We start from the raw sequence: 25,852 nt of genomic DNA, 5'->3' as shown, positions 1-25,852 counted from the left end.
TTGCTGCTTCAACAATACAATTTGGAAATAAATAGTAACAACTGGCAACATTTCTATACAAGTAAGACTTTTTTTCCATGTAGCATTTCTTTAACAAAACATATTAGAGGTTCTTTCTTTCTAATTGCTGAGATGTTTCCTATATAAGCCCTAATCCTTGGAGTTTTGGCACAGCAGCTCAGCCTGCTGTGGGCTAACATTTTATGAGCAGTCAAATGAAAGGGGAAGCACATATTCCTGGCACCATCAGGTCAGCTTGGAAGGTAAATTGCCTAAGCACTTGAACATGTTGGCTTGTAGAAATAACTTTCTGGCTTGGAAAGTATGGGTTTATGAGTGATTCTGAACTAGTGTGCACAAGCTTTTAAAGGAGCTTTTGTTTGATCAGTGCTTCTTACCTGTCAGAAAACAAGCAGAATTGCATTCATAAGTGCTTACTCACATCCTGCACTCTTAAAGATGAGGGAAAAAAGAATGGCTGGATTATGATAGCAGGGAACCAGAGAAGGGATTTTAGTGGTTCGTTATTGCATTTTTGTGATAGGAAACATCCAAACAGTGCACTAATGTAATTAGCATTGCAAACAGAATATGTGCAAATTGATAGCTATTTTTTTCTGTGAAAGTGTATATTTTCTGTTTATTTGCTTCTGAGTCCTGTGTTATTCCAGAACTTGTCTCCTCACTGCTTGGTGTTACTTTGCCTGATGATTTTATGTTTCCCTGGAGAATAAAAGGCAGAAACCAGTTATATCTGAGCCAAGCAAAACATAATTTGTCTCTCATCAAAGGTTAGAAAAGGGACAAACTGGGTCCATTTCTTTATTTTTCTCCCTTTCCCCTTACCTAATAATAATAATAAAATTAAAAACCCAGCTTCTTGGCTGCATTGATTAAACTGCAGCCTAACATTAGTGGAGGGAGAGAGATTTATTTACACTGTCTACACCAGTATAACTGGAATTGAAATCTGCCATTGCCTCCACTACGTGTCATTTAATCTCTAATTTGGGAGAGAAATAAACTGTACTCTCTCCCATTTATGGGAGAATAAATATTTGGAGGCAAGGCACAGTTTGTGGCCTCTCAGAGCTGAGAGGCGTAAGCTTTTTGCCACGTCAAATGTCACCTGTCATTCCAGTGCCTGCTTGTAGTATATTAAGCTACTTTAAATTGCATATTGCCTGAAGTTCTACACAATAAAGGCATTGTTTATCATTTGTGTACTGCTGAAAAAGGGCAGCCTTCCATCTCTTCAGAGTAACTATGACCAGGAAAAAAACAAATAGTGTGATAAATGGGGTGGAGGGGCACGGCTTTAAACCACTTGAGACTTGCTGACAGTGAATGTTTAGCTTTGTTTTTTGTTTGGTGTTCAAGATTATTCTCAGTGACTGACTTTTGATGGTCTTGGTAGACAGGTCTGGCTTAATGAGTAATGGACATGCTTGTGTGTAATGAACATGGCAGCTCTCTTCTTAGGATGTGATGGAGTTTTCCTTGGTAGTTCTGGAGATGATAAAAAAACTATGAAAGGCTTCAACATCAAAAAAAGACCAGAGATGCAGGCTGAAAAATAGAGAGTGTGATCTAGACCTAGATATGCTTATATTAAAGCCAACCAAAATTCATAACCTTGTTTAGCAAAGCAAACATACACTTTGGGCAGTAAGTATTAGATATATGAAGTATGCTTTTCAATTTTGGTCCATTTATGCAGGCAACACTTTTGTTCTGGTACTTCATCCCCATTTAAATGTAAACTGATCAGTGAGGTGCAAAAAATTATGCAAATTATTCTTTTTTCTCGTTTTTGGTTTGGAGGAAGTAGATCAATAGTAAAATAGCATCATTCAGGTGATACTTTGTTGTAAACTGCTTTTATTTTTATTCTTAACAGTACATCCTTTCGGGCTCTGATGACTTCAATTTGTATATGTGGAGGATTCCTCCAGATCCAGAAGCAGGTAAGTGTTGATGCTGTTTTAGATGGGGAAGGAAGAGTGGGGGGGCAGGTGTCTGACAAATACTAAACTGGTATTTCAAAAAAATTGCTGTTCTCACATTGTGAATCTAGAGCAACTCTGAGGAAAGCTGGGTAGGGAGAGTTTACAAATGCCTTATCCAATGTCTGGATAACAGTGGTCAATGCCATTTGAATGTTTTCTCATAATGATTTTCTATTTTTTTCCCTTCTCATGTAATGATCATTCCTCCCATAATAAAACTTGAAGCATAAAATGGTGCTGGGTTCACAGGCTGTTCCTTACAGCTCCAGTGCATTGACCTCTTTTCCCCTCTCATTCCTCTTATACCAAAATCTTCCCACTGATTTCCAGTGCAGAGGAGTTATGCTTTTTTACTTTCTGGGTGGAGGAGCACTATCAGCTGGTGGAAATGTCCACTTTTGACTAAATTCTGACCCATTTCCATGCTGGGGCAGACATGGTAAGCAAACAGCCATAGCACAGCTCTGTATGGAAGTACAGGGGAGGGATGTTGAAGAAAAGCAGCAGTGTGGGGGCAGTGAAACAATCCCATTGTGAATGCCACTGTTGGTCAGTGTATAATTTGATGTGGTCTACTAAGGTGTGGGGTTTGGCAATATGACATTCTCAGCCATACAGCATCAGCATCTGTCTTCTGTTAAAACAGATCATGCACTTCTAGAAGGGTGTTAAATTTTAATTGAAAGAGTCAAGACTTTCAAAACTGTACTAGTGTTTTCATTTTTAGTGGCTCTGCCTCTTTAAACTGTACATTTTAGTGATATTAAGTACAACTGAGGGCTATCCTGTGGATCAGACACTTTAGCAATAGTGAGAGAAAATTACAACTATGTTAGAGGTAAAATGAAAATAGTTCGTTTCGTTTTCAAAGGTTGTTAATAACAGCTGTATAATCCACAGCTGAGAAGATGAATAGCCTTCGGTTAATAGCAGGGTTTTGAGGGAAATTACATTCTAATTTTGGGGTTTTTGCTTAGTTAACCAGCATTTCATGTTGCAGTCCACAAGCCCTGAAGATGGTCCTGCTAAATACCAGTAGCTTGGCCTATCTTTGTATGGAGTTTATAGGGATATCTCCCTGCTTTTTTCTTTTTTAATTTTTTTAATTTGTGTGATTTTCTTGTACATTTGACACTGCTTTACTACTACTAATGGATTTTTCCCCTTAGTTAAAGCAAAGATTACATACATTAATATTAGTTACTTGTTTGTAAGTTTTATTGTGTGGACTGTAGAGTTGTATTTTCTGCATGTATCACCATACTGTCCTGACTTCCTTTGTAAAATCTGGATTTAAGATTTTCTGTTCATATGGCTGTGATGCTCTTGAAAACTTTTTTCCTAGACATCTGCACGTGACAAACTTTTTATCTGGGACTTTTGCACAAGGATGATAGCTAGTACTTGTTGCACCTGTAAGCAAAATTATTATTAAGCAAAATAATCTGGTTCAGAGTAGTTGTTAAGGATGCTACTCTGTAAAAAAGATATATGCTTGCAAAAATAGTTGCTATTTACAAATAGGTGATACATTTTGATCACAAATTAAATTGTAAATTTGTTTGATTTACCACACAACAATGTCATATCTGTTTTAGTCAGGTTTCTTGTCTCTGGTTCTTGTAACTTCAGGAAGGATGTCAGTACACTTGCAACATTTCAGTTACAAAATTAATTACTTAATATCAATTGCCCTCAGTGGTTGCTTAACGAATCAGAAGATCCAGGAGTAGGAATGTGTATGTCTTAATGTCTCATAACTCGAGCAGTTCTCTTTTTGAAATATTTTAGCCAAACTCACAAGCTTGGTTTTGTTAGACCCAGAGGTCCACTTCTATGGCAAATAACTGATTGGGCATCCAGATCACCTGTGATAGGCTTATTGAAGCTTTTCTTTTCTTCATTCAGCTCTCCTTGAAGGGTTGTGCCCATTTTGAATGTGATGAAATGCCCTTTCTTAAATCTTATCCTGCTGTTCAGAATAATTGCCAGAGAGAGATGTAGCTGTGCTTCTTCTTGGAGAATTAGTCTTGCCATAGGGATGTAAAGACTTTGGAAAACTTTTGCTTCAGTGGAAAACTCCTTGTTCTTATGTTCTAGCTAAAATAGGAGTGCCTTTGGGTTTGTGATCTGAGAGAGTGGAATGTGGTCTTTCACTTAAAATAGTGTGCAAACTAGACAGGCTGATGTAATGTCCTGTACTGTTGGTTGGTATTTTAAATAAAAATATCTCTCTAACTGATTTCTGCCTTCCGGTTGAACTCAGTCATTGTGTTGCTATAAATATTTATGATACAACTCCCTTAAATTGTATCAGTTATTTGAAAATAGGGAAGTTTTTTTAAAGATTATATATTTTTAAACAGCTGCATCCTTAACAATAGCTCTGAAATGATTTTGTTATAGGTGCACCAAGTACTGGTTGTCCCATGGTTAGCAACACTAGTGAACAAAAGATGAAGAAAAGTGTGAAGGAACACACCACTCAGACAGCTGCAAACATATTTCAAGTTGGAGAAATGTGGTTACCTGTACTGGTATTTTGCCAGGAGGATAGAACAAGTTCTGCTGGGTTTTTTTCAGATAGTCATAGTTTAGAAATGTCCTTCCAGTAGGTTGCTTTAAATCATTCCCATAATCAGCTGGAATCTGCAAGAGGTTTTGTTTGGTCCAATAATTAGGCAGGATTTTTTTCCCCCTTTGGGGCAGGGAGGTATGTGAAAAAAGATATTTCCTAAATTGCTTAGGAAGCCATTCTGTTGAAGAGTTTTACTGACTGTGTCCCTCTATAGTCTTAGATTACTCTGAATAGCCTGGGATTTCCTATGCCAGAAGGTTGGTCGCTTTTTTACCACCTTTTGTGGTTTCTTAAAGATGGAATAGTTTGCTCATTTTTCCACTTTCATCTCCATCCAAGTACTATCCACTGTGCTTTAGAAGTAATTGCCAAATGTTTCATGAATTTGTTAGCCAGTTTCTTCTTTAAAGTAATCCATGAAAGTATCAGAGTTTTTTCAGAGGCAGCTTCTAGCAAAGTTAATACATAAGTTTGGCAGAAGAAAAGCAGTCCTGAGTTTCCACAGCTTTTACCCGACTCCAGTGCAAGCTGGAAGTGAGAAGAGACATCAGTCCTACATGACTTGTCCAGCAAGCCTATTAACATATGAGCACTTAAGACATTATTAAACCTAACAGCAGTAAACATGGCCTACTAGCTGGTAAAGAACCCCTGTTCAAGACAGAACCTGACATGCCTTGTGGAGTAATAGAGGGTTTAGTAGACAAAAAGTTTTCAAAATGGAATTTACATTCCTCACTCACTACTCTGAATCATCTATGCAATTCTTGCTTTTGAAATATTACTCAAAGCTGCTGTGTGAGGGATATGGTATTATTTGTGATTGAGAAGACAGCTGGGGATCCTTCAGTTCATGTGAGCAAGCTGTCACCAGGTTCTGGAAAACTTTACTAAATCAGAACAGCAAACTGCATTTCAAAACTTCTTTTTAATTCTGCCTTTGACTGTAACTGCAAGCAAGAAAGGGCCAGTCATTGTGGTCCAGTTACTAAACTAATTGCACAAATTTTCAGTAGAACTGATGCAATTTTTCTTCCTTTTTTTCCTCCTCCTTGGTCTTTGTAAATGCTGGCACTTCTTCAGGCCTGAAGAATGCAGGAACAGATCTTTTCAGAATACTTGAACATGGCTATCTCATTGGAGACAGCTTGTGGTTTAAGTTCTCAAAGTTCTGGGCTGATAAATGAAGATGAATAAAAATTATTAAGTGTTTCTTAATGTCTTTAGCTATTTTTGAGATATTTTATATATGGGTACATATGCATATATGCATACCACTTGGTTGGGGCAGGGGGAAGCCATCTGACCTAGTGGGGAGCATGCTCTGGAAGGTTTGTGGTTTTTAAAGAAAAAAAAATTTCTGAGGTGTGGTCTTGGGATATAAACTGTTTTACATTTAGGACTGTAGTTTGTCTTTTTCTTCAGGTCAGTCAGTGTTGACCAAATTGTGCTATGGAACAGTTGTTTGATGAACACAGCGAGTAAGTGCTGGGTGGTTGTAGAAAAGGTTTTATATTCAGGGGAATTGGGACTGGTTTCTGTGGCATTTGGATTGTGATAACACCATGGACCTGTGGAATGTACTGGCCAAGTGGCATCTATCAGAAAACAAGGCAGTGCTGGGTGCTTTCTAGTGCTGTAGACAAGTGAAAGAAAATTCAGCATCCAGGAGTGTTTCCCTCACCAGCCTTAGCACACTAAATGTCTAATTCAGGAATAGAAAGCTGAAGATAACACTGAGCATGGGGAGAGGCTGGAGAAGCTTTAGTCCCGAGCAACTGGCCATCTAATTGTACCAAAGCTCCTTTCTCTTGGTTGTATTGAAAATGTTTGCAGCCCCCAGTGCAAAAGAAATGCACAGCCAAGCAGTTCACACTTCCATTAAATAAAACCCAAACCCAACCACAAAAAAGCAAACAAAAAAACCCCCCAAGCAGACAGCTATTGGTTGTGAGATAATTTCACTTACGTTTATATCTGTTATGTTCAGAAAGCATAGTTGTTGGTGGCAATTTGCATGATTCCAATAACATTGTGAAACCTGTTGCAACCTATGCCATTAAGTACAGCATAAAAGAAGTGTCTCGCAGACCAGGAAGGGGAAAAGAGTGGGAAGGGTGTGCTAAAGTTTATTTCTATAGTCATTTTGTCCTAGCTTTCATGTTGTTGTTCAGCTATACTGGTGATAACAACACTGGGAGGGTTGGGATAGATAAGGTGTATGGCAAATATTTAGAAGCAACAAAAGGAGGGAGAAAATACACATCCAAAAATAGCCACTACCACTACAATTTTATGCATGTCTTTTCATGTTTAAATATTACTTTTTGGCTTTTGGAACCTTCACAGAGATACAAGACCACTGTGGGACTGGTTCTAGGCATAGGCCAGGCAAAGCAGTTGATTGCCTGGAAGAGCACATTGTCTGGGCACAGGCTGCTACCAGCTGACTGCTCCCTGTGCTTTCCCTTAAGCTCTGCAAGGCCATGCTGATCTTTTCACCTCACCTGGAAGCTGGAGGGGTGTTCACAGGTGTCAAAGGAAGCAGTCTGCATATGGAGTTGAAGCTGCTTTCTTATGAGGGTACTTCGAGGTCTCCTTTTACCATGCTAGGAGGAGAAGGGATCTTGGCCACCCCTTCCTGTTCTCACCCCATATTTGATGGGATCAAAGTCAGTTTTGCTTGTGCTGCTGAGAAACCTTTAGTAAGTCTGGCTGCTGCCAGAGCTGGAGTCAATTCCTGATCCCAGAAGAAGGGATGCTGCAGGACCCTGTGCTCTCAGGGAGAAGGTGCTTGTGTTAAATCTAGCTTTTCTGCAGGTGGGTCTCTGAGGAGCAAAACCATCTACTGGCATTCATTGTATGAAACAAATACAGGTGTGTGAGTGACCAGAGAGACTTTTAAGGTATCTAAACAAAATCTGCTGCACTGAAGGCAGAGGCCCTATATGCTAAGCATGTTTGCTTTTATTGTGCTGTGCATTTGCTTTCCAAACTATGGTATCTCTCTTTGTTAATACATCATGATCTCATAGGATTCAAATGCAAAGTAGTGGCCCACGGTCTAAATGTACCCTGGATTATTACTAATGAAAACTAAATTAACTTTAAATGAGCTACCACTGTAGTGCCAAGTACTGCAGTGGAATGGTATGCTATGGTACACTGGTAGCAGCTGCAAATATCTGGTTCTTCTCAGGAGTTTTCAGCACTTTGAGTAATTCACAAGGCTTGTATGAAGTTATGCTTTAGTCTGTGGAATGTCTTTCTACCTTATATGAACAAACAGTGGGATTTCTTTTCCAGTGTCCTAGATAGAAAAGGCTTCTGAATGAGGTCATTTAACTCCTCTGTTACAGAGCCAGGGGAGAATAGTTCCTTATCCCAGCAAGTTCTCTGGCATTTTAACAGGTTTTTTTTAATGTTTGGAACAATGCAGCTTCCTTAGTTTGGAGACTGTTCTACATTCCTACAGGATTTCTGCACTAGAACACTTTTCTCAGTAATCTATCACTTTCACTTTTTCTTTAGCCTTCAAATAATTTATTCTGGCTTTTTCTAAACATTGCTTCTTGTTGTAGAACTCATGCAGGGGAAGTCAGATTGATGTCTAAATTTGCCAGTCTCCTTCGTCACAATTTACTAGAGTTTTTAAAACTTATTGGGATGTACTATTCAGCATGTTTATAATATGTCAAATGTCAAATCATTCACATAGGTACCTACAAACCCACATAATTAAGAAGTAGTTCATTAGCCTAACACGTAAATTTATAAAGCAAACAAAGAAGAAATAACTTTGGCCACTCAGAAGACATCAACTGCTACAAAACACTGTATTATTCCTTCCTCTGTACAGGAGCCTGTAGAGTGGCCTTGTATTGCAAATGTATACTTGTCAAACATGTACATGAAATCTGCTTTAAAATGTGCACATTAGATTTAGCCTTTTATATGTCTTTAAGCTGATCAGATATCACAGTAGGATATTATTTAAAGGACTTTTTGAGCTTTTTTTATTTCTCTTCTTTGGAACACTTACTTGCAGGGTATAAATTAAGAGTGGTTTTCTTACATTTCACTTTGAGTATCAAATAAAAGCAGACCAAAAAACCCCCATTGACCAGCACAGCTAGAACTCTAGACCACTACTCAGGACTGTCTTAAAGCAGAGCAATTTGGGTAGTATTGCAAAATCAGCTAGAACATATCCATCTCTTCCCTTCAGTACTTAGAGGTTATAAAATTATAACCTCCTAAAATTGGCATAGTCAGCCTCTGAAGACTGTAGGATTTATTTTTTATATGTTATTAATAACAGATATGTAAGCTAATGACTTCTGTATGAACACTGCCTATACATGTTGGAGCTAGCTAAGAATGTAAAAGCTGCCATGCTTAAAGAGTTGCAGAACTCATGCATGCTACTAAATTTAAAAGCAAAAAAATAACATCCCCTTCCACTAAAAAAACCCCAAACCTCAAAAGAAAAATTTGAGTGGATTTAGGATAGCAGAAGTCAATTCTGCTGAAACAATACAATAAAAATACCATTTCAAGGGAAGACAGCAAAAGGAAATGGAATTTATTACATAGAAAAAATGAAGATATCATCAGGAATTTGAGCAGTTTATGGCTAGCCTCCACTTAATATACAAATGCACTTTTTTTTTTGCCAGTAGAGATGAGTAAACTTACCTCACACTCTGAGATGGCTACAGGCTGTATGGCTGCAGCTAAGCCTCTGCTGAGAGACATGGGGATTCCAGACAAGTCTGGACACAGGCAGGTTTCTGCCATGCAGATACTAAAGTAGTTGCAGTAGTTTTGGTGAATGCCTCTGAAGCAAAACTACCACATTAATATGATGACAACTGTGGTGGGCTAGTATAAAATAGAGGGACTGCTTTCAAGATGAGGATGTAGAAGACTTTGCATTAAGAGCTTACTTAAAGGTGTCGCTTAAACACAAAGGAGTTGGTAGACTAAACTTGCATCAAGCAAGGGATTGTCCAAAAATGAGGTTCTAGGGCAGTCTCTTGTATTTGACACAAAGATTATCAGAGTATTTTTGGAGTCAGTACTTTCTGGTTTAAATTATTGAAACCTCCCATAACATTGGCAAAAGCTCACTGCTAAGATTTGTACTTCTCCTGGGGCAATTTCATGTAACTGGGCAGGTTTTTTTAAGGAGCCTTGTGGGGAAGTTCACCTTCATTTTAAGAGGAGGGAAGTATGCCCTATTACTATGCCTTCTCTGAATTTACTGATAGCTGCTTAAAAGGAGTTCAGGGAACTTCAATATTATCAGAAGCTTTTATTCAAAATTTTATTATTTTATTCAAAATAATCAGAAAGCTTTGGAGTTCCTTCACAGAATTATAAAACCGTAGAATCATAGAATGGGTTGGGATGGAAGCGTCCAAAGGTAGGGACACCTTCCATGAGACCAGCTTGCTGAAAGCCACATCCAACCTGGCCTTGAACACTTCCAGGGATGGGGCAACCACAACTTCTCTGGGCAACCTATTTCAGTGTCTCATCAGCCTCATTTGACAAAATGCTTTCATTATATCCAATATAATCCTACACTCTTTCAGCTTAAAACTGTTGCCCCTTTTTCTGTCACTACAGGCCTTCGTAAAAATTGTCTGTCTTTCCTATAAGTCCCCTTTATTGAAAGGCTGCAATAAGTTCTCCTGGAGTCTTCTTTTGTCCCAACTGAACAACCCCAATCTCTCAGCTGTTCTTGTAGGAGAGGTGTTCCTTCACTCTGATCATTTTTGTGGCCCTCCTCTGGACCCATTTCAACACCTCCAGGTATTTCTTGTGCAGGAGGTCCCAGAAGGCACTTCTGGCATTAAATGAGTCTTCTCACTGTTCTACTAGGAAAATAACCATGGGTTAATTCACACTGCCAACAGTAGCACAAAAGGCCAACAAGTGACTTAGAAATACAGCCCAAGATACTGGTATATGGTATTTGTTTCATCTCCATTATAATTCTTTCTTTGCTCATAGTCCCTCTGACTCTTTAGTTAGTGACTTATAGGGCATGTTTCTTGTTTTGTACAGAATTCATGCAGCTACAGTCCATGGATAGTTAAAACTTGTTTTAGACATTACTTACAGGCTTGGAAACATTTCCTAAGTGAACTCTCTCTTCATTCCCAAGGCCCTCTTTCTTGGAATATTTGTCTGCTAAGACAAGATGTGTTGAGAACTGGTCTTGATGTAACCATCTGCTGTTGGCTTGATAGATACAATTGGACTGACAGCTCTGATTTGGCTGGAAGGAATGCTGTGGGAGTAGGGCAATTTACCATCAGCCATAAGTGTCTAGAAGGAGCAGCAGAGTGAAAGGACTTGAGGATTCTCAATAAATTGAAAAGAAAATCAAAAGAGCTTAATTTGGCATTTAATGAACTTGCTCTCCAATCAGTTACTTCTTAATCAAATTTGCTGACAGTGGTGAAATCTTGCTCCAGTGGCTGAAGGCAGAACAAATCCCTGAATCTTTAAAGAAAATACAAATGTACCCAAATAGGAGAACTTGATGCAGGTAACTCAGTCTCGGTGCAGTTTCAGTGCAGTGAGCCATGCATTTTGGTCCCTGGAGTTACTTGCCATCACTTTCCCCTTTCTTGGGTGCTTTATTTCTCTATCCCAAGGTGCCATGAGACAGCAGTTTGGTGTGCAAAAATTGTGCAAAGCAGAACACTTTCCAGAAGCAGTAAAATATCAGTCTCTGGATTTTTAGGGCTTAGATGACACCTTGTTTCTAGATCCTTCTCATGGTTTGTTCTCCATGTTAAACATCAGTCAGTTCTTTGAGTGCAGCTATAGTGAGTGAAAGGGATAGAACACTTTCTAAGAGGAGAGGGGTCATTAGCTGCAGTTGTTTTCACCATTGTTAAACATCAGTCAGTTCTTTGAGTGCAGCTATAGTGAGTGAAAGGGATAGAACACTTTCTCAGAGGAGAGGAGCTGTACACAAGGTCATTAGCTGCAGTTGTTTTCACCACTTGTGTAACCTAACAATTGGAAGGTGATATGAGAATGGTTTTTTCTTTTTAATTTTTTTCCTTGACCCATCTATCTTGCTACACTTCAGTGGTAACACAAGTTTTTTCTTTAGGAAGTGTGAATTATAGGAGAACTCTGACTGTTTTAGAACACAAGTTGTTCAACACAGGGCTTAAACCAGCAACTGTTTCAGCTGAAATAGCTCCTGTTGGGGTCAAAGAAAGATAGCAAACATTTTTAACAAGAGGAACATAAAGTTTGTTTAGTGTAAATATCACTGCAAGCAGCACAGAAGCTAGTGAAATTATTTTAGTTTTCTGTAAGTTGTACTTACAACACATTAAGTTTTAAATAGCAAGTTGATTCTCATCTGAAGTGATTGTCAGTTTTTACTTTCTGGCATTTAAAAGTTTTGTTTTCTTTCACTGAAAATATTAAGTCATAGCATGTTGATGGACAGATATTGCATGTTGATGGACACTTGTTTATTCAAATACACAGTTGTGCTGTCTAACAAATTTGTAGTTTTAACTGTGTTAGTCTATGAACATTAAAAAAAATACTGTGTGACTGTTTCTTGCTTTGGTGTATAGACATAGTAAGAGTCAATGACCAAGCAGAAAAGTTAATTGGCTTCTGTTCTGAGTTTTACCATTAGCACAAAAGCATTCCTCTTTGGCTAATTCACTGCCTTGTGACAAAGAATGATATAACCCACTGTTCAGATGTGTTATTTCAGGTCCTTCCTATTCATCAGACTAGACTCAACTGTAGCAGCAATAAATTGCTGATTTAAAAAATAAATTTGAAAAATAGTATTGCTGTTAAAAGCCAACCTCTTTATTTGTCTCTGCTTCAGATTTACAAACTGTCTGTGTCATGCCTTAGGTTTCCCTGGTGATTTCATTATGTATGTTGTTCTCATTCACATATTTGTCATATTAGGTCAAAAACCTTCATTGTTTGTTTAGATGAATCAAAGCAAGCCTCTAAGTCCTAATTTGCAGGAAGGATGCTTTTCATCAAACTTGCAGCTTCTCATAGGGGCATTGCTCATAACATTGGAATTCTGCAGCCAGCACAGGCCTTAAAATACTGCAAGATAAAGCTGAAACGAATTGTCAAATATAATAGGACTTTAAACGACTATGACTGAAAGTAATATGAAGATTTAATTACTCATGTCCACGTGTGCTTGTTTTCCCCTAGGTGGCATCGGCAGGGTTGTCAATGGTGCTTTCATGGTACTGAAAGGTCATCGGTCAATTGTAAACCAAGTGCGGTTTAATCCTCACACCTACATGATCTGTTCTTCTGGTGTTGAAAAGATTATAAAGGTAAGATTAGTTATCAGAAAATGTGTTCTTTCAATCTTTCAGGAAGAAATGCTTTGTTTTGCTCAGCATCATTCTGGTCCACACCCCCTCTGTCTTCTCTTATTGTTTTATAAAATGTTTTGTCTCGTTCGCTCAGGTGAGTTTGGTTACACTTCTAATGTGATCTCCTACAACTTGTACTACTGTGGTCTAAAGTTTAATAAAAATATCTCCAAAGAGATGAACCTTAGCCTAGACTGACCTGGCTGAATAATGCCTCAGAAGGCCTTCTATGTCCTTTGTACGTGTTTGTGCATTGAATCAATTCAATGTACCTCTTCTGTGACTTCCAGAAGAAGAACTCTTAATACCTTGCACAATGTCTTTCTGAATCCTTTAACAATGTACAGTACTTTTAGGAAGTTTTTTACCTTTCTCTGTGGAACTGAAAGAGACAAGAACCTTTGTTAGGTTCTGAAATTTTCTTTCCTTAAGGAAAGACAGTCAATATTGTGGGAGCAAGGCAAAACCAATTTTGTTATTTGAGGGGTGGGAAGGCAGAGGATTATGCTACACTAATGTAATTTGCATGCTGCTGCCATAGATATTTTGCTACAATTTAGGTCTATCAACAGGGTAGAAAAAGCCACAACTATTTAATTTTGAAATAGAATAAAAAAACCTGCTGTTGATCCTATTTGTTGAATGTCTTCATGAAAATCTTACCTGCATATGGCTGTAAATAGTGGTGTTAGAATACTGTAAATGCTTTTGCCAGGTACAAGCTGACAGCATGAACTTGTCCTGCAAAGGAGTGTTTTAGTGATGTACAACTCATGGACCAGAACTGACCCAAAATCCTGGGACCATGGCTCAGTGCCCTGCTGCATTGCTTGCATTGCAGCTACTGTCAGCATTTGGGTTCTGACTGTAGTTCAGCTTTCCTTCTCTCCTGTCTTCCCCCAGTACTTTAGTTCTTTTCTCTTCATCTGTGCTGTCTGCTTGACAGGTTTGATCACAAATATATTAAATACAGGCTTTGAACAAAAGTGCATTGAACAGTCTTAGCAGCTCACTGATTTTTCAATTTCCAAGCAGTCAAACTGCCACTGTTTAACAACAGTTTTGCCAGAGGCTTTTTTTTTTTTTTTTTTTTTTTGCTTTGGGAACTTGATTCATGCAGCCTGGATTTTCCCTTTTGGATTCTGGATCTGCTGACCCTTCACCCTATGAATCCTTCTTGCATGAGTGTGCTTAGACTGTTGGATTAGCATTGGTATAAACATCCCCTGTGTTGCTTTTATGTACTTCTGCTAGGGTTTTGGCAGGGCTTTTTTTTTGCCTAGTGATTAAAAGGTTAGTTTGATTAAGGCTGCAGTCACAGGTTGTGTAACTTTTTCAAAGACACCTCTGCTTGAGCGCTTCCTTAGAAGAGAACTCCTGTTGTGTCACTGTGTGTGCAGTAGGACTTGTGCAGCTGCTCTGAAGGAACTGAATTCCCCAGACATTTCAAGCTAGAAACAAATTAAGGCAAAGGTATTTAATGTATTAAGTTTACTGGCCAGCCAGAACTTCTTACCCTTTTGTTGTGTGTCCTTTTGTCTCAGCTTGTAATGTGCCTTGTTTGGGGCTGGGGTTGTTTCAGTGCTCATGTCTTCACTCTCTAAAAGTGACTTCACTCTCTAAGGGTGCTGCTTCAGTGCACAGCAGTTTGCAGGTGACTGTGCAAAGGTGGTTTCTTCTTCATCCCAGCAACTCCTGTGGATAAGTTGGAGACTAGTAACTGCCACTAGCAGGAGGGCAAAACAAGAAAAACAACACCAGCAGTTCTGAGGGGCCATTTATTGCATTAAAAACAGCTGGAAACACAAGCCTTTCCTTTGCATGGCTGTCTTTCTTTCCCCTAGATAAGTGCTTGATGTGCTTGCTCAGAAAAATTGAGATGACCGGAGAAGGAACAATAAATAAAAATAATAATTAAATTTTTTATGTTTTCTAATTTTATTCCTTTTTGTTTATTTGTTTTAATTGCTTTCTTAAAAGGTGTCCCTCTTTTTATTATCCCTCAAAAAAAACCTTTCTGGAATTACATCACAGAAGATAACTTCACTATGGTTGGTTGCAATTGTAGAAACGATTGTAGAGACATGGTGATGTGTTAAAAATGTGGATGCAGGTAGTTGCTTGTCTGAGCTCTTAATTTTTAGAGTAGCTGGCCTAAATTTAGTACTTCAAGAAGGGAGGAACTGATAGCAGCACCATCAAGCCATTCAATAGTTCCATGAGCTTCTGCCAACACATTTGCTATTTTAATGCAAATGAGATACAAATTCATCTCCGGCCCAACCCCACAGAAAAGAGTAGTATTCACAAGAATTATTCTGATGTTTGTGGTTATGGTTTTTTTTTTACTTTAGTTTTATTTTGATGTAAAGCATCCTCAAGAATACAGTTCAGTAATTTGTTGGTTGAGGGTTTGATTTCTGCTAGGACCAAAAATAAGACCCAACAATCTCATTAACAGAAGACATTCAGAGCCTCAACTCCAGACAATGTGTGGTGGACACATCAACCCAAATGAATTGTTCATTGTCTTTCATTTACTGAACTTCAGTAAAATTGTATGATAAAGTGCAGCTGCAAACTAAAATAATCACTTGCATCAAGCACTCACCACAAGGGCTAAAGCAATATTAAACAGAAAAATACCACTTTCCCCTCAGTTAAGTGTGCAAGGCATTGGGATGTGCTGGCAGGAAAACAGATTACATTGCAGAAGAAATAAATGTGGCATTCCCTCTGATGTGTTGGGCTTAGAGGAGGGCCATGGAGACAGTTAGGAGACAGTTACAGGAAAGACAAAAATAGATGAAATACATAACAATTTTCAGGAAAAAAAATTCTGATTTGTATTGAAAATGGAATATTGTGTAACAGAGAACAACTGTTGTGGGTCCCATTTGTTTAAAAATCATAAGTGTGTCGGAGATAACAAAGTCTATTTGCACACGTTGCTATGGTGACAGATTAATGTCATTGTGACTATCTGCCTCTGCCTAATCAGATAATCTCATATAAGTGGTTTTAATTATTCTCACGCTACAGGCATAACTACTTTCTTGTTTTAAAATTTGGGGGTTTGCCACCCTGGAATACAAGCAATTCAAAGATGCTGTGAATAGATATCTACTGAACTAGAGAAGCAGTTTTGTATTCCCATTTTCTGTTATTGTTCCTATTTTTATATCTGTACTCAGGTCATCAGTGAGTAATATTCATCTCCTTAATCTTCTGACAGAGAAAGAACTTGATATATTGTTACTTCAGTGGGCTGATTTGCCAACTTATTTTCTCCAGTTTGATCACATTATTCCTCAACATGGCATCAGTCAGAGGATGAGAAACAGGCAAAGGCATTCCATTTACAAAGAAGCCCATTTCAGGTGCCACTGGATCAGTTGATACCAGTTTTAAAGACTTCCCTGTTCTGCCACTGATAGAATCTTAGTCCGATTTCTTTCTGTGACTCTGGCAGGCCTTCGCACTCCCTCATAACAAAATATCTAAAATTCAGGGATATCATTCTCCAAAGACAACTGGTCCCATACAAACAAGGTATTCATCCTGAATTCCCTTGACTTTTCTTTATTACTTACTTCTCTGTGAACAAATCTCTCTTGGAAGGGAAAAGCCTCACTGTGGACATTCTGTAGCTATTTTTTCAACATTTTATACTGCTCTGTTTTTGCTGATGCTTGTGAGAGAGCAGAAAGATGTGGTAGTGCTACAAAGGATGTAGAATATCTCTGTGCACACTTTACATACCTTTTTAGATTAATTTCATTGCAAACAGACCTTTCTCAGAGGGACTTCAGAGCCGACTACCTCTCCTCCACTTATATTAGTTCATATTAGATCTAAGCATTTTCCAATTCTCTTGCTTAAAAACTGAAAAAGGCTTTATAAAACCTAGTGATCAGCCTAACACTGCTAAGATTATTTGAGAAAGGGGCATGCCAGCCGGCCTGTCTAAGCAAGTAGAGTTCTATTTTTCTATTAAAAAAACGTGATGTATCCACCAATCAATAATATCTCTCGTGGATTCATTGAGATAAAACTGTTTCCTATGTTGTCTTTAGGAAGTGGTGCCTGGGAAATTGAGAATGGAGAGTGATTCTTTCTGTTCTCTTGAACAGTTCAAAAAGGTTAAGTTTGGTTGCTGAAATTCTGTACATAGTAGGCTTCAATTGGGTTTTGTTAGCTTCATCCAAACATGATGCTTGTCCTTTTGGCTGTCTGGTAAGTGCAGTGCTGGAACCAAGCAACAGAGAACTGTCTTCATTCTGGTTTCAAGTGTCATATTAAAGGACTGCACTGGGAATTTGGTGAAGTATTGCAAATAATAAAAAAAGCAATTAAGTACCAATAACAGATACACCTTGATGTTGAGATCTTCCTAGAAACAGCCTGATGTAACACAATATAAAGTTCCTTTCCCTTTGCTCTGAAAGGCAGCTTGATCACTGTCTGCAGAAGAAAGTATAACTGCAGCACTTTAATTTTTGAATAGTGTTTCTTTTATCTATCTAGCCAGATCATATGTGGAAGCTCTGTTAACCATAAATTACAGAGAATGCAAAGTAAAAGCTTTCAAATTTGGGAGATTTTAAAGTTTATTTGTTCATCTTAAACCCAGCTGTTCTGGACAAAACAAGTAGTTGCAAGGCAATTTATTTAATTTTGCTTCAATTATTAAAGGTGTAAGGTTTTTTTGTACGCTGTTGAAAATGTCGGTGAATACAGAGTAATTGGCATTCTTGTGGGCTTTTCTAATGTTGCTTGTCATGGTAGTATCAGGTTATGTTGCATGTGTTAATTAGGCTAACAAATAATCATCACTCTGTAAGATGAGTGCTGATTATATCATTTATACATGCAAACACTTTTTGTTAGCAGTTTTGTCTGTTTGCAACAAAACTTAATTAATTTCTGTTGGGAAAATTGTTAGATTTTTTCCCCAAAGACGACCCCAAAAGTCCAACCTGGTATAGAGAGCTGGCATAGAATTTTTTCCCCTGAGCTTGTTAGCATGATAAAACCAAAGCATAGCTGAGATCAGATCTTTTCTAAGCAGAACATTAAGGCATTGTTGTAGATAGGATACATACTGGCTCTGCTTACAGTAAGGCATTGTTCATTCCATTAACCATTGATCCAAAGTGATAGTGGTTGTCCACACAATGTCAAAATCACATTGCCATACACAATGTCATAAACACAATCACATAATCACATACTCAAATCTGTGAGTAAATCTGAGACGGGTGAGGATATCCAAAAATTGTGTTTGCTATGGATTACCAGTTTCTTAGGGATATTGGGGGATCTTCTTTTGGAGCTTTTTTCCTCCCCTTTTCCTCTCCATACCAGGGAAATTGGCTGAAGGATAGATGGACAGCATAGTCAAGACTGTTGCTGTTGGTGAAATCAGTACACTTCAAAAGTAGCTTTCAGTAAAACTCTTCAACTTCACCTATTAAAATTGCTGCTGTGTCTTCAGAGGATGTTGGAATATTTCTCTTCTTTGTAATTGTTTCCTGAAGAGAGTAGTGCAGCTCTACTTTTCACCTCCATGCATTCCACTCCCTGCCTGCTGATCAGGTGGGATTGACTACGTAGCTGGATGAAATGTTACTCTACACCACTAGCACCAGCAACTCTAGTTTCCTGGGAAACAAGTGCTTTCATTAGTGCTAAGACTGTATTGTAGGCAACAAACTATTCTTACTGTTAGTGAGTAAGCATTCCTTATTACATAAAAATAGAGCCCTGCAATTTGGGAGAAATTATCACACAATGAATTACCAAAATGATGGATAATTTGCAGTGTGAGAGCTTTTATATTCTGTATGGGTGAAGTAAATGCAGAAAAAACATATTTGTGAAGGGGATGAAAAAATCCCACAGCTCTGTAATACTTTTAAGTATGGTACTGAGGGGTAAAAATTAATAAAAACAATCTGCAACCTGCAGCTATTCTGTGTATTTGAGCTACTGTTCTATTTCAAATGCTTATAACAGTTTATGAATTCAAATGTATATGTTTGGTTTTTTCTAATTTTCTGTTACAGATCTGGAGTCCTTACAAGCAGCCTGACTGCACAGGGGACCTGGATGGTAGAATTGAGGATGATTCACGTTGCCTCTACACTCATGAAGAGTACATCAGTCTTGTGCTGAACAGTGGTAGTGGTTTGTCCCATGATTATGCCAACCAATCAGTCCAGGAAGATCCACGGATGATGGCCTTTTTTGACTCTCTGGTGCGCCGGGAGATCGAGGGCTGGAGTTCTGATTCAGACAGTGACCTCAGTGAGAGCACAATCCTGCAGCTCCACGCAGGAGTGAGTGAACGCTCCGCTTACAGCGAGTCGGAGTCCTCCACCTCTCTGCATCACTCCCCACCACACGGGGCTGAAGAGTCTGAAGAAACTGCCTATAACTTAAGGGCCTTAAGATCAACTGCATCCCCCTCAGCCAGAGAAGATGCGGCTTCCCGTCAGCAGAGGCTCTCTGCACTGAGAAAGTATCAGGACAAACGTCTCCTGGCTCTTTCCAATGAGTCTGACTCTGATGACAATACCTGTGAGGCAGAATTAGATACAGACCTTTTCCCACGGCCACCATCTCCAAGTCCTGAGGAGAATGAATCCAGCAGTTCCAGCAGCAGCAGCAGTACAGAAGATGAAGAGGAGCTGAATGAAAGACGCACATCGATGAGGCAACGCAACGCACTGAGGCGCAGACAGAAGGTGCAAAAGGAGGAAAGGACTAGCACTAACACAGAGAGTGTAACCCCTTACATAGGTGAGGACATATATGATTACCCCCAGATCAAAGTAGATGATCTTTCTTCCTCTCCAGCTTCTTCACCAGAAAGGAGTTCAGCCAACAAAGAAGTTCTTAAAGAAAGGACATCCCCTTGTTCAGACAGTGAATCAGTGGAGAGGAAGATTTACAAAGCTTACAAATGGCTCCATTATTCTTACATATCATATTCAGCTAGTAAAGATGGTGAATCCTCCAGAGGAGATGGAGAAAATGATGAAGGGAAACCAGGAACCAGTGGAAGGCACAGTGCAACATGCTCACTAACTAAGGAAGATGCTAGGAACTTAAGTTCAGTAGTTCCTCAGGGTTCCTCAGCTCTTTCTGCTGAAAATCACAACAGAGAAAATTTAAAAGAATGTGGTGTGATAGAAAATTCTAGTAATGGTCAAGCTCATGACTGTGACAATCAGCGGCGGACGGAGGGTCAAGAAAACACATCAGAAGACACGAGCAGTGGAGGTGTAGAGCATTCTTTTGAGACTAAAAAGCTCAATGGTAAAGCTAACTGCAAAGGGCTAAATAGCTGTACAGAAGAACCTTGCATTCAGACCACAGGACTTGTGGAACAGAAAAATAGCCAGAACTGTCAACCAGCACCAAGCCATCACTCAGTGGTCCCTCCGTTCTCCGCTGTTGCCATCTGTAGCATGTCAGGTCACTGCTCCAGAAACCAGACTGATGGCAGTGAGGAGAGGAGCTTCGACCCCTCCTGCGTTAGCCACAATAATGGCCACTTGCATCTTCACCCTTCCTGCTTCAACAATGGACAGAGTTTTGGAGAGCAGGAGGCTGTGACGCAAGGACTACAGGTGCACTCAAATGCTGATAATGGCAACCTTGTACAGGTGGGTGTGACCTTGCACAGAGACTGCTGCCTGTCTGAAATGGACTCCAACAGCTACAATGTGAGCACAAGAGAGGATACTGCTGACCTGCATGCCGCGGGCAGTGAGAGCACTCAATCTCTTGGAGGACTGAAAAGACACAGAGCGGAGTTGGAAGATGCAGATTCAGAGAGTTCATCTTTAGAAAAGAAGTTAAAAACATGATAAATGCAAATGTCTGTCGTAGTGTGCACTCTCTCAGAAAGAAAAGGAAAAAGAAAGTATTAAAGGCACATAGAGCTTGGGTCTGAAACATTGCGTTTGATTCTCCATTCCATTCTTCAGTGGGTCTGTTTTAGATTGCCAGTGGTTCATGCTGTATAAAAATCCAACTTGCTCCTTAATGAGACTGAGTCTAGTGTACCCATACAAGGTTCTGTTTAAAGTAAATCCTTATTAAGATGGTTGACTGAATAATTCTTGTGTGAACATGTGTCATTTGTTCAGCCAGCCAACCAGGATAACTCCTTTAAAGTTTAATTGTTCTTCTGAAGAGGAAGTTTTCCATACTGACACTACATATTGCAGGCTGAAGAATGGTGGAATTAGATCACACTGCTGGTAGATCACACAATTAGGGTGTGTTTCTTATTGAGGAAAACAGGGAAGAAGTGTTTCTGGGCCGTTTATTCTGCTTCAGAAAGTAAAGAAATGCAACCATTAGGGAGGATATTTTCAGAACTGGATGGTATCTTCAGAGATGATTCTTCATAAAGCACTCACTTCTGATACAGTACAGTGACATTATTTTTATGCCAACAGAAAAGCTATAGGAAATGAGCTTCTTTCCAAAACCAACTTTAGACTGTTCCCATGGTGACATTCAATTTTGTGGGCTTTTTTAAAGAAAAGAGCTGAATAACACAGTGTCATCACTATATAGAAGTATGACTGTTGGCAAGAGGCAGGTATTATGCTGTAGACCTCATTCTAGACAAGGGTTTTTAAAAATCAGGCATTGAAACATGCCTTTCTGTGATCTTAACACATAGAGATTATTTTTCCTCATTACTATTATTATTATTATTATTATTATTATTATTATTATTATTAAGAATATGGTTCTGGGTGTTGGGATATATCTTGACTGTGTCCACCCTTCCCCCATGTTCTTACTTTTGGGAAGCAGTAGGCCAAACAGCAAATAACTGAAGTATGGATAATGTAACTGATTCATGTTAACAGCAACATTTGGTAAAGTCTGGAAAATGCTTTTTTAGCAGTTTTTGCAGCCCAAACCAGGTTGGGATTGCAGATCAGGGTTGGTTTTCCACCACTGTGCTGCTAATATTTGAAATTGGAGATGGGTAGATGTATTCAGCAGAGTTCTGCATAGAAGGGAGAGCGTCAGGGAACTGTCCCCAAATGTGGGGAGCCTGGGTGTTGAAGTCTGGCAGTCAGAACTTGCACAAGAGCACAGCTTTTGCTGCCAAGAACTGGAGTACTCTGTGGTGGACAGAGTTGTTTCTTGCCAGGACACTGTGAGTGGAGTATCTGGTGAGTCATCTAAGTTCTGGCATGCTAGAATTGGTGGAATTGCTCTTGCTTCCCTAGCAACAAGGTAAGAGGAGTCACTGTGTGAAGGGAAAACAAACCATCTATAAAGGATACAAAATCTACATCTATGTGCAACAGAAAAAGAGGCTTCTTTGAACCCCAGTCATTTTCAAAGGCTTTCAAGCCCATTACTGAGGAAGGGTTAGTTTATTTTAAGGAATTGGAAATTTTTGCTTTCAATACAACTCTAGCAGTACATTGCTGTAGAGCAGTGGCCTCAGAATAATTATTTCATATCCACAACTCTCTTAGGTACCTTAGGAAAGTAGGAAAAAGCCCTGTTAAAACAGTGAAGGAGCACTTTGGAAGGGATGCTGTGAGGGATAGGTGTGGGAGGGAGAGTGAAGAACACGACCTGAAACATTGTCTTACAACTACTGTAAGTAGTCTGTCATAGGCTGTCTGCCCACACTGGCTCTGCTTTTCTAGGTGAGAAAGGCAAAGGGATGTTTGCAAACACAGGCAACGGTGGCATTAAGAGCAAGCTCTGATACATTGTTATCTTATTGAAAAAATTGTTCTGTACTTACTATACTGTACATCCCTGCAATCAAGATCACTATAGGGGTGTTTTCATTAGTTGTATAAACATCAAACTGTAAATTCTGAGGTTTAGCCAAGATCTTGAGGTTGCCGAGTCAAAACTTTATTGGAAAATTTTCTCATCCCTCACTTCTAGTGAGTGAGCATCTCTACTCTTCTTTGACATGGTCATCTTTTGCTGGGATTTCCCAAATGCCTGGTGGTCTCACTTTCTGTTTCTTTTGTTTGTTCTAAAAAGCAGAATAAAAGCTCCCAGAATTGGTGTTACCGAATCACAGAATGGGTAAGGTTGGAAGAGACCACTGGTCATCTAATCCAACCTCCCTGCTCCTGTACTCTGGGCTCTGGGCTTAAAGGATTGCTGTGGTTTCCCCAAAGAAAACCTCCCATGCTGTCTGTATTCTTGTTATTTCTAGTTTCTGTCAGGCAGGAGGAGGAAGACAAGCTGCAGTCTTAGCCTTTTGCTCACAGGCAATTTCAGTGCACACAAGAACTGCAGCTTCTGAAGCAGTGCATTCACCTCCTCACATAACTAATGTTATCAGCATTAGGCAGCTGCATTATGTGGTAAAGAGCCCCAAAAAAGCAAGCCAGGAGGCAGCAGCATGTCCCTTTCAGGTAGCCAACACTGAGAAAAGGTGCTCTGTGCAGGTTGCTTCACTCTGTCATTGATCCTGTGTATTTGCTCTCCACCCCCACACTGGGTTGCTCGTCCTGCTGTGTGCCCACAGTTTCCATCTGAGCTCTGCTGTGTGCTTGGAATTGTCACTCCCTACTTCTGGGGAAAGAGTAAACTGTTGGGTGGAAAATCTTACTAATTTATCGGAAGAGATTTTACCTTTACTAATAATCTGCCATGCACTTAAAACCTAAAAGGTTGTGTAAATATTGAACTGCCCTGTTAGTCACTATTTGCTTACCATGCAGCTTGTTATGGCAGGAAATTTGCTAGGCCACCTTGTACAGTTCATGTCCAGAGAATCTTATCAGTGGAGAAGAAAAACCCTCCCTTACATCTCCCCAGAATATGTTAGACAGAGAAATACTGATTTTTAATGAAGTTTTCTTATATTTCTACAAGGTCACAGACTGTATTTGCTTATTTCAGCTTTCTCTGTGTAAAGATAGAGTCAAAGCTGACTCTTCCTCTGAAGAGCAAGCATGAGGCTTGTCTGGCCTGGGGTACTAGCTGCTTGTAGAGATGCAGGAGGACATGAGATCTATCAACCAAAGTTCATCTGAGGTTTTTCCAGCTCTCCAGTGAACATTTTACCAAAGCTGGTGAGTCTTCTCCAAGGTGAGTGGCTCAATGGAGATGACACTTTGCTCTTTAGAAGCAGCTCTCACAGACTAGGCATGAACAGAAAGACACGGCTGCCTCGAGAAGGCAAGAGCACAGGTTTTTACCAGTTGCTTGCAGAAAATTCTGAAATCCAGCCTGTCTCAGCTGGAGTAACAAATGGGAAGGACAACTTATTTCAGAACCTTTCTTCCAAAATTTGCAGTGGATTTTTCCTGCTAATTTTCATAATAGAGTAAGTGACTGAAACCTGATCCTAATCTCTGCTTATAACCTATGTCACTTGGTAACTGGGAAATTACTGTTCCTCAAACATATATAGCAGATAAATGTGGTTAGGTCCACTTCTGAGGTCTAGTACTTGCGTGCATTGTCACATCCTCATGAACACATAGAGGTGTCTTGCTCACTGTGGCCATCACAGGCTGATATTACTGAAGTCTTGGGCTGCTTTCCTTTGCAGTTAATTTATGTTGCTGTTTGTGGAAGAGAGCAGGACCAGATTGTTATTACCCCATTGAGTTAAAATGCTCTTTATTAGTGAATTTTCATCTCCTTTTTACAGGCACTGGTACTGGCAGAGGTACCCTGTCCACCTGAGGCTTTCTCTTCTTTTCAGCCACTCAGATTATCTGTGTGTCTTTGTCAGACCTGGGAAGCTCAGGGCTGTGCTGCAGGATCTTGAGAGTACCAGAGAAATGCAAGTGGTTTCAACAGCTGAATTACTATGTGCACAAGCACACGGTTCTTCAGGAATTCTTCAATAAACTAATCCTAGCACATACATAATTTATAAAACACATCAGCACACTCCTGCAGCTGTGTCAGGATGCACTAATTAGCCCAGCTAATGCTCTACTCTTATGAGCAAGAACTCTGTTTCAAACATCTGAGAAAATGGCAATTCTTGAAGGGGAAAAAAGGAGAGAAAAAAAACCCCACCACCACCACCCCCCTCTCAGTAAAAAACCCAAACCAGCATCCCACTGGTTATGGGACGCTCCAAGTTTGCCAAAGTTTTCTTCAGTGGTTGTGTAGATTAAAAGCAGATAAATCCCAGATGTCAGTGTTTTCTGTGATCAGAGGAAATAATTTTAATTTGATGTTTCTACTTTGCCTGATTGAAGTCAAGTACTTGAACTTGGGCTTCCTACCTTTCACTTGAGCATCCAGTGCATCAGCCTACTGCATTATTCAGGATGGGGTTTGTTCCTCTTTTGTCTGTAATGCAAAGAGAAAAGGAAATAGAAGCAGTTCCTTCCACAGTTCCTGAGTTCCAACACACAAATACCTGGAGCAGAGCCTCTAGCCCAGCCCTGCTGGTTTATGGTTTGGTGAGAAAATGCTGGAGGACCTTTTCTCCCTTCTCCACCTTGTGTGATCTTTGTTCCAGAGAGCAGACGGAGATGCTGACACAGCTCTGTACCATTGTCTTGAATGTGGGAGAATGAACCTTTCCAAATTGGGTGGTGTGGGTATGATTTTTTTTATATTATTATTTTGTTGTAGACACATAATACCTACCTCCTGAGTTGACTGGCCAAGTCAGTGAGCTGTTTGTTCTGGGATATGGCTGGCAAGCTCAGCTTCTCTGTCTCAGGGATATTTTCCCATTAAGTTCTAGTCTTGCATGGTCTCATTAGCAGCTCTGGCATTGCTTTGCAGATGTAGGTTGGCACTGTTACAGCTTCCAGAGCTGATCAGAGTTGTGCCTTTGCTGAAGCTGCTGTTTGCACTCTGGCTGCTTG

At 39.6% G+C, this 25,852-nt stretch overlaps 1 protein-coding gene across 2 annotated transcripts in view; it reads left to right on the top strand.

Annotated features, from left to right (window-relative positions):
• Positions 1-21,118, top strand: part of DCAF5 (DDB1 and CUL4 associated factor 5) — a 67,907-nt gene extending 46,789 nt beyond the window's left edge. For both annotated transcript variants that reach the window (XM_039705190.1, XM_039705191.1), the window contains exons 7-9: positions 1,901-1,967; positions 12,823-12,950; positions 19,061-21,118. In XM_039705190.1, the coding sequence (XP_039561124.1) occupies positions 1,901-1,967; positions 12,823-12,950; positions 19,061-20,869 (2,004 nt within the window). In that variant the 3' untranslated portion in view covers positions 20,870-21,118. The remainder of the gene's footprint in view (positions 1-1,900; positions 1,968-12,822; positions 12,951-19,060) is intronic.
• Positions 21,119-25,852: the final 4,734 nt, after the last annotated feature.

Source organism: Passer montanus, unplaced genomic scaffold, assembly GCF_014805655.1.
Source record: "Passer montanus isolate IOZ18808 unplaced genomic scaffold, ASM1480565v1 scaffold18, whole genome shotgun sequence".
Lineage (NCBI taxonomy): Eukaryota > Metazoa > Chordata > Aves > Passeriformes > Passeridae > Passer > Passer montanus.
Note: the sequence above shows the minus strand (reverse complement) of the source record. Positions and strands in the feature narration are given on the sequence as shown.